The 9,683-nt window shown below is 45.2% G+C and overlaps 1 protein-coding gene across 1 annotated transcript in view; it reads left to right on the top strand.

Annotated features, from left to right (window-relative positions):
• Positions 1 to 9,683, top strand: part of PDHX (pyruvate dehydrogenase complex component X) — a 73,293-nt gene that overhangs the window by 51,132 nt on the left and 12,478 nt on the right. Inside the window, exons 6-8 of the mRNA XM_004708290.2 lie at positions 3,439 to 3,616; positions 4,849 to 4,996; positions 8,140 to 8,198. Coding sequence (XP_004708347.1) covers positions 3,439 to 3,616; positions 4,849 to 4,996; positions 8,140 to 8,198 — 385 coding nt within the window. The remainder of the gene's footprint in view (positions 1 to 3,438; positions 3,617 to 4,848; positions 4,997 to 8,139; positions 8,199 to 9,683) is intronic.

Here is a 9,683-nt window from a genome sequence, read left to right as displayed (position 1 = left end):
AGCTCTTTCCTCTATTTCATTTGACTTTCCTCCTGTCCCACTATCATGCTCAGGCCCCACCAGGGTTTCAGCAATTCTTCTTGGTTACATTACCCTTGATCATGCCCTACCAGGCCTCCCACATCCTCCTCACCACCGATCACTTGCTGTTCCCTTGTCCCTGGGTTTGTTAGCACCACTACCTTTTCCTGCACCTCTCCCTCTCCCATGTCCCCCCGGAACTGTCGGTCCCGTTGTTTCCTCCTCTAGATTGTTCATCCAGCCTATCTTATTTAGACAGACCTGAGGAGATAATAACATGCACAAAAACAAGACAGAGCAAAACCAAGCAACAATATACAGCAAAACAACAACAAACCAATGACAAAAAAACAAAACACAAGAAAGAAAAGATTGTACTTAGTTCAAGGATTGTTTGTTGGCCTTTAGGAGTGTTTTCCCGTCCAGTCTGTTGGTGCACCACGCCCTGGCCTCAAAGTCCACCTTCAACATCCCCTGGGGACCTCGCCGCTCCATTCCCTTGCTGTTCTGTTGCACCCCCTTAGTGTTTTGCCTCAACGTGGTGGGATCAGGTCTGGTACAATTCCCACACTGTGTCTCTGGTGTTGTCCCCTGGGTCTATGGGTCAGTTAGGGGCATCATGTCTCATAGTGGGGCCGGCCTGGTGGGCCGGGATGTGCTCTCTCCTCATCTGCTCCCGTGTGCGCTGATCAGATATGTCCCTCTCCCGGAGCTGCAGATTCAATGCCGTCCTTTGAAATAAATTCTTCTGGGGGGACGGGGAGGTGTGCACTTAGTAGTTGGGATTGGGTCCGGCCCCCCAGACCTCTCCGCTGGTTCCCTATTCCACGGCGGCATGTTGCATTCACATCTTGGAGCACTGGGTTGAAGTCTAGTCCCTTTTTCCCTATAGAATATAAACAATACTCTCCCCTTGGCTGCGTGGTCAGTTTTAGGCTGAAGACATTGGTAGAATTTTGCATTTTCATGATCACTAGCTCATTCACATGCATCCAAGGTAAATGAAAATACTATGGGTTGCCAAAAGAACAGACAGATCTGTCTTGGAAGAGAGACAGTCAGAAGAATGCTCTGTAGAAGTAAGAATGGCGAGAGTGTCTCCCAGGGTTTGGACATACAGAGAAAGCAGTCAGCTGGGAAAGGACAGCATGATTGGTAAAGAGGACAGCGACAAAGAGGACGACTCGACAAGGTGGATGGCACAGTCGCTGCACCGGGTCTCAAACACAGGACGGACTGTGAGGACGGTGGCTGCCCGCGGTGGTTTGTTCTCTCACACACGGTTGCTGTGCGTCAGAACCAACCCGAGGGCACCGAGCAACAGCATCTGGCACTTTGCTAGCTTGGCCATTGTTTGCATTTCCAAAGCGTGCAACTGCCATGCTACTGAACAAATAATCAATGGACTAGGTATCTGTTTCTTGTTCACAAGGACTAGTTGCTATGCGTTCATGCAAATTTTGTAGCCACTCTGTCATTCCATCTCATGGAGAAAGAGGGTCTTCCTCTGTGTCATTGTTCCTCTACTTGACCGAACAAGAAGATCAGAAACAAACCCCCTGCCTTGGAGTTGGTGCGGTGGGTTTCGGAGACTGGAACGCTCTTTTTCTTTTTAGAAATATTTTATTGGGGCTCTTAAACTCGTATAACAATCCATACTTCAATTGTATCAAGCACATTTGTACATCAGAACATTTTCTTTCTACTTGAGCGCTTGGTATTAGCTCCTCTTTTTCTCCTCCCTTTCTGCCCCATCCTCCCACTCTCATATATCCTTGACAAATTATAAATTATTATTATTATTTTCATATCTTACATCATCCACACTCTCCCTTCACCCCCATTTCTGTTGTTCGTCCCCAGCGGGGAAGGGAGGGTAGTTAATTATAACATCAGTCATTGCTATGAGTTCATGACTATAACTCTTTATGGGAGTGGAAAGCCCCACCTTGATCCTGAGGAGCTTCTGGGGTTTGGAAGTACAGACCCTGAGGCTGGCAGCCCACTGAGTAACCACTACCCCCGCCCCAGAGCTCTTTTCTAACAACATCCCCAGAAGACAGGCGGTGACCTCCCATCATCCTTTCCCTTAAGGACCATTATGGACATACTTCTTTGAAGACTAATTTGCTTATTTTTATGGCTGTAACGAAATACATCAGTGTTCATCATCAGCACCATAATTCAAAGGCATCAGTTCTTCTACCGCCTTCCTGATTCATTGTGCAGATTTCATGTGCGTATGAGGCAGTTGAACATACTGTAGTTCGTCAAGCTCACCTTCGTCCTCCAAATGGCATCTCCGATGTTCATCACTTTAACGAGATCTCTTACAGCAGATTTGCCCAGTGAAGTGTGTCATTTGATTCCTTGACCGCTGTTTCTGTGGGTGTTAGTCATCCTTCCAGTTGTGAGGCTTTTTATTATCTTACATTGAATTGTAATCCACATTGAAGACTGTCTTCTTTGATCTTCACCAGTGAGTGCTTCAGGCCCTCTTTATGCTCAGCAGGGTTGTGGCACCTGCATGTAGCTGGCCCGTAGTTAGTCGTCCTCCAACCCTGAGCCCCATTCTTCATGTAGTCCAGGTTCTACCAGGGGTCTTCAAACTGTTTAAACAGGGCCAGTTCACGGTCCCTCAGACCCATTGGAGAGCCAGACTATAGTTTTTTTAAAAACTGAAAACATTCCTATCCACACTGCACATATCTTATTTTGAAGTGAAAAAACAAAAGGGAAAAACACCCGGCAGGCCGGATAAATGTCCTCGGCGGGCCGCAGTTTGAGGACCCCTGTTCTGGGCAGTGTTCACTGACTAGTCTTCTAGAAGTTCTAGTGATAAAACTTCCAGCATCACAGCAACATGCATGTCACCAGACTATGACAAACTGATAGACATGGGAAGAACGATCCCAGAAGTGGGTAGATTTAACAAACCTTTATTTCCCCAGGAGTCTAGAAGGAAGTCAGGACCCTGGCTCTGTGGCAAGGCTTTTCTGCTGTCGATTTTCAACTTTTGCTTCTTGATTCCATAGATCTCCAGGCCTTGCTTCGTCCGTCCACCTTTCTTGTCTCTGTGCCTAAACTGTTCCTTGGATATCTCAAGCGATGGGCTTAGGACACACTCCAAACTGATAGCCCCTCATTAACCTAAGATAGAAACCCTGTCCCAAGTGGCACTCTATCACGTGTGTAGACAGGGCTTAGCATTTACCACATACATTTGGGGGCACACAATGCAATCCAGGGCACTAAGTAAGAGACCAGATTTACTCTTCCAGCCCCCCAAATTGGTTTTGTTTCTCAACTTCCCATCTATATGTTTCTGTGACTGTCTCCACATGTCCCCACTCCTTTCTAAAGCTCTCGGCCATTTTTGTTGCTAATCAGAGTTTTCTAATTCCATTTCATGTACAGGGATGCTCTCAGACTGGTAGAGTTGAAGCAGATGGGCAAGATCGCTGAATCAAGACCGACGCCAACCCCGCCACCCACTCCCACAGCAGCGCCCTCGCCCACCCTGGCGGCAGCAGGCCCTTCCTATCCCCGGCCGATGATCCCACCAGTGTCGACTCCTGGGAAGCCTAACGCAGCGGTAATGTGACCTTGAGACATTCTCAGTGGGGCGTGACTCGAGAGGGAGAGAATGAGGACAGTGGATGCTGCTTCCCCAGTCCTTTTGCCAGGCCCCTCCGGTAGTCGCTAACAGTGGTCCCTGAGGAAGCGCCCTGCTACTTCATGCGGCTTTGCCAGCTCAGCCAAATGTGTCTGTACGATGTTTGCTTCCAAACAGAATACTAGGCTGTTACTCAGTTTAATTCTGCACCATCTGTGCTGGGTGAATGCCCTCTGCTCTCCATGCGTTCCTGTGTTTTTTCTCAAATAGCGTCTCATCGTTGCCGTCGTGAAGTGTAAGCCTCTCGATGAAGAGCCACAGCCCTTCCTTCTCAGATACTAGCAGGGGTTTTGTTTCCAAACTTCTCCCCTCTGTCACTGTTTCCCTTTCCCAGTGCTTTTCACGCCACTGGTTTATCACGAGAGGAAATGTAGGGAGTTAATGCACTTGAAACGGAATGAGAACTTTGCAGAAGGAGAAAAAGAAAGAAGGGGGAGTTATAGAGATAAACCTGCATACTGTTTCTCAAGGGGAAATATATGAGGGGGTACCCCCCCAAAAATGGGATTTTTTTTTCAAAGCTATGTATCGTATATACTCGAGTATAAACCAACCCGAATGTCAGGCGAGGCACCTAATTTTACCACAAAACTGCATTAAAAACCTGCTGGAAAACTCAGCTTATACATGAGTATAGACGGTATTTAATTTTTTTTTACAAAATAGCCTTATCACCTTCAAAGAATGGAACTGCTGCTGTGGGTTTCTGAGGCTAAATCTTTACGAGAATAGAAAGCCACCGCCGCCTCCTCTTGAAGCAGCTGGTAGTTTTGAACTGCTGACCTTGAGGTTAGCAACCCAGCATGTCACCCACTACGCCACCAGAGCTCCACGGGGCGTCTGTTTAACCATGAGATTACCATTCATGATTGGGCAGATTTTTGAATCATTTTAGCGACAGCAACCTAAGACGCCCCACTTAACACTGGAACGTGCCTTTTATTGTTTCTCTCCAGTTATGTGCTGTAGAACCACAACTGAATGGGATTTCTCCCTTGTTAAAATCGACCTCTTCATAGGAAAGCACAGTTGATTTACATACATATTAACGTCAGTGGATGTCACATAAGCGTGGTCACTGCCACCCTGGGGGTTGCGGGTGTGGCGTTCCATTCCTCCTAGTGCTTACTAGACAGACTGTTTCCTTGCAGGGCACCTTCTCTGAAATCCCTGCTAGCAATATTCGAAGAGTCATTGCCAAGAGGTTAACTGAATCTAAAAGCACTGTGCCTCATGCCTATGCTACTGCTGACTGTGACCTTGGAGCAGTTTTAAAAGTAAGACAAGATCTGGTCAAAGGTGAGTGAAGTTGGATTTACTTAATGTGGTACACCTGCTAACTTAGTTATCACGGAGTCCTCTCTTGTTAAAACCCACAGTGTGCAATATGTCATTTCCATTTTCATGCTCTGGGAGTATTTTACTGTTAGAGAAAGGAATTGGTTCTGTTTTCCCTATAAGAAATAAATCGGTTCCCTAGTATCGAATTAATGGAGATATGACTTTGTGCCAAGTCACCGCTTTTGTTCTGCACAGTTTTGTTCCCCCTGTTGTCGCGGTTGAATCATGTGCATTTGGTGAGCGAGCCCTCACTCAGCAGGCAGGATTGAGTGCCAGTCCCGCTGCCACACACTGAGCTGGACAAATGGCGCTGTGGGTTTTTGGCCCTTGCCCTGTTTTTCTTACAGTAAAAACAGCAACTTTTGGTAAGGCAGCATGAGTGACTTGCTCAGACAAAGCAAGCGATGAGTAGTTTTGTTTTGACTCTGAGTGGCTTCCCGAGCCCTCCTTGTTACCTTGGCATTTAGCGCCTGAAGAGTAGACCTTGGCATTTAGCGCCTGAAGACACATCTGATTTTCAAATATTTCAGATTGTAAATAGAGTTTCGATATGTCACTACTGTGTGCAAGTTTTCATTTTTATGTTTTCTTCAGAATGCCTTCAAGTTTTTTATAATTTGTACTACAAAATAAATGTGCCAGATCCCGCCCCCAAATCACCCTGTAAGATTGCTGAGGTATTTGTGAATTTCAGCATGAACTGCTCGTTTTTTCTTCAATCTTGGATAAAGGTGTTTTGTAGATGCCCATTAAGAGGTTGAGGAAATTCCCATTCCTAGCTTGCTGAAAGCTTTAAGCATGAACGAATGAATGTCCTGTACGATGTACTCCTACTCAGACAATGATTAATCATCAGTCACTTCCTGTGGGTGTCTCTGAAGAGAGGCCTTATCTCCCTTGGGCATTCATTTCCCTTATTTGTTTTGTGACCTCAGCTTCATAATAGTCAAGAAAATATCATTGTTAGGATGCCAGCGACCTTCTGTTGTGGCTCTCAGGTACATTAGTGTTAGACTGAGTTGACTAGGGACACGCATCCAGTGACATTCATGTGTGTATAAGAATGAGCTTTATGTCAAAGAGTCATTATGTATTGAGAACACAGCCCAGTCCAGATCACTAGTCCAATACTAGTCCATAAATTCCTCTTCAGACTCACGCTGGTCATGCAGTGATGCTGAATGAAGGAAAATCACAGGCCAGTGGATGAAAAGTCTTGTTGATCCATTGGAGGCAGAAGCATCTCAGCACTGGTATGGGTCTCCATGTGGCCCCTCCAGCTCTCTGAGTATCTCAACAGCAGGAAGGTGAAGCAGAGAGAGAGTGTGTCCCGCTTCAGGTAGAAAGAGAGGAAGTTCCCAGAATCCTCATGAGAAGGCCACGCCCACAGGGCAGCATCATCAGGCTATGACCTGATTAATGAGTTAAAAACAAACACTAGAAAAACTCGCCTTTGGCCATACTAGATTTGAGATGCCTATTAGACACATTAGGGGAAATGTCATGTGAGAACCTGTATACAAGCGTGAAGCTCCTTGTATAAAGATTAGGGATAGAATTTGGAGGAGGCCAGAAACATGTAACTTGCATCAAACCGGGGAAAGTCCACCCCTGGGAAGATGCCACATTGAGGGGCAGGGTCTGAGAATGCTGCACAGGCAGATGGTGGCAAATGTCTAAGAGAGGAGAGTGACATGGGAGCCACGAAGATGGTGTTAAAACTCAAAAATGCTTCTAAATGTTGGAGTCTAATGAGGACAGAAGCTTTGAGGTGAGGATTCCGGACATAGCAGCCATTGACTCGGGATGTCGATTTAGAACTCTGTGAAGCACTATAGGTAGTACAGCAAGCAAGAAGGAAGCCGAAATCGCTCTGAGAGCTTAGCATAATGAGTTCATAAATGTTGTGTTTGAAATATGTTTGCATTTGTGCAGCCTGAATCTTTTGTTTTTGATTATCAATAAAACTTCCAGGCACTGAAATCTGTTTGTGTTCTACTTCTAAAGGGATTTTAAGCAAACAAACAAAAATCTTCATTTATTTCTAGAAAATATCCTCAGAAGAGGTAGGGCCTTACACAGCTGGCAGTTACTGTGACCGTTTGGCAGTGTTGAGGATTCGGGTAATACATCAGATCTCCTTCTGAAATCTCCAGCATTCCTTTGGCATGATCAGTGGTCCAGGTCAAATTCCATGGCGAGGTAGTGACAGGGTTTGTATATTCTGCCACATACCATTGACTATATCTCAGTCTTAGAATCTTTTTACCGACACTCTTGCAAGAAAGAATCTAGTGTAATTTGAGTTTTCCAGCACTCCCTTACCCACTGGGAAGAGGGAAGAGCAAAGGTTTTAATAAGTCACATGCTTTAGTTATGAACCACTCTGTGTAAAGGGGTGGAATCCCAGTTTGATCTTAAAATCAGTATGTATGCTTAAAGGAAGTGGATTCACCATAAAATTACAGAAAACCTCACTTAATTCATTCCACTGGGACATGTGCCCACATTGCTGCATCTCTGGCATTTGCTCTATCCTGTTTTGTTGCAGTAACAAGCGACCATTATTAGATGTAGTGTTTTCAGGGTTTGGTTGTACACTTCTATTAGTAAAAGGAAATATATAGATATACATGATTGGGTAGTTAAAGTGCCCACAGGCACCACTGGTTGAATCTAATCTCTGTATTACAAAGTATGCATAAAAGAACGTTTTTAAAGGATGCGGGAAATACCTGGGCCCTCTGTAAACCCCCAGGGCATATACACTGCACATAGAGAAAGCCCATTAGTCATTGTGGGTGTAGGAATTAGTCATTGTGTTTCTGGATATGGTTTAATGTATCATTCAAGTTCTTGTACATGATACCCGAGCAATTTTAAAACTTTATAGTATAATTAGTACAAGTCCAGAGTGAAATATATTCATGTCTAATATTATTTTTCAAAAACCTACCTCATGATGAAAGTTTTTCTAATCAGGGAAACCTTACTTAATAAGCAAGCAAGCAAACGCCAAGGGCGCCATAAGGGTCTTTCAATGAGTCCGAGTTAGGTTGCGAGGTTGCTGTAAAGCTTGGCTAATGCTGTTTTCTTTTCAGGTGACATCAAGGTGTCAGTGAATGATTTTATCATCAAGGCAGCAGCGGTGACCCTTAAAGTAAGCCACCCTTATGTAGTGTTGGCTTTTAAAGTAACTGCACATCCAGGGGATTCTGTGACAATACCGACAGCAATCTCTAAGTTCCACAGAAGTAATCCTATTGCTAAAAATACTCGCTCATTTAATGTCCCTCTTTTTACAGATGAAGAAGCAGAATCATAAGGGTTCACAACTAATTAGAGCAGAATAAAGACCAGGTAGTGCACAGAGAATGGTTGAGCCCATGTCTTGTGCTAAGTGAATACATTCTAGACATTAGAGGTGGGTGTAGCCATCACCCCAGACTGGCGGTTTCTGTACTCATGGGACTTGTATTCTAACAGGGGAAAGCTAACAAATAAGTGTATTAGATGATCAGAAGTGCCGAGAAGATAAATAAAAAGAGGGGTAAGGGAGCAAAGGTAACTAGGGGTGCTATTTTTGAAAGTCGGGCAGGGAAGGTGGTGTCTGGGGCACAGTGATATTTGAAAGAAGAAAGAATGAGTTGAGGTGGAAGCGGGGGAAGAGTGTTGCACACAGTCGTTACCATTATCGACTCCCAGTGGCCCATGTGGCGGAGAGGAGTCGCCCCTGGGACTGTGTAGTGGCCCAGGTGACGGAGTAGTGGCCCCCTGGAACTGCGTAGTGACCCACGTGACAAAGGATAGTCGCCCCTTGGACTGTGTAGTGACCTTTGTGACCGAGTGGAGTCACCCTTTGGATTGTGTAGTGACCAATGTGACAAAGTAGAGTCGCCCCTGGGACTGTGTAGTGACCCATGTGACAGAGTGGAGTTGCCCTTTAGGACTGTGTAGTGACCCATGTAACGGAGTAGTCACCCCTGGGACTGCATAGTGACCCATGTGACGGAGTGGAGTTGCCCTCTAGGACTGTGTAGTGACCCATGTGACGGAGTGGAGTTGCCCTTCAGGACTGTGTAGTGACCCATGTATTGGAGTAGTCACCCCTGGGACTACATAGTGACCCATGTGACGGAGTGGAGTTGCCCTCTAGGACTATGTGGTGACCCATGTGACGGAGTAGAGTCACCCCTGGCACTGTGTAGGCTGTTCCTGCCTTTACTGAGCAGTTGCAGCTTCTTTCTCTCGCTGAGCATTGGTGGGTACTAGTCATCAACTTTTTGTTTAGCAGTTAAGCACTTAACAGTTGCACCAGCACTAGTGCTACAAATGAAGAAATTGATGATTTCTAAATTGATTAAACATAAAATGAAGATTATTGATCAATCCCTGGTGATTGGAATAGGAAAGTTGAGAACAAAGAGAAAGGATCAGTAGTTGAAAACTGGGGCCTTGGTGATCGAAATCACATGGTGGAATTTTGTAAGACCAATGGCTAACTTGGTAAACAGACCTTTCTTTTCTTTTTTTTTTAAATCATTTTATTAGGGGCTCATACAACTCACCACAATCCATACACACATCAATTGTGTAAAGCACATTTGTACATTCATTGCCCTCATCATTCTCAAAACATTTTCTC

Source organism: Echinops telfairi, unplaced genomic scaffold, assembly GCF_000313985.2.
Source record: "Echinops telfairi isolate 266 unplaced genomic scaffold, ASM31398v2 ScPeMD7_60;HRSCAF=208, whole genome shotgun sequence".
NCBI lineage: Eukaryota > Metazoa > Chordata > Mammalia > Afrosoricida > Tenrecidae > Echinops > Echinops telfairi.
Note: the sequence above shows the minus strand (reverse complement) of the source record. Positions and strands in the feature narration are given on the sequence as shown.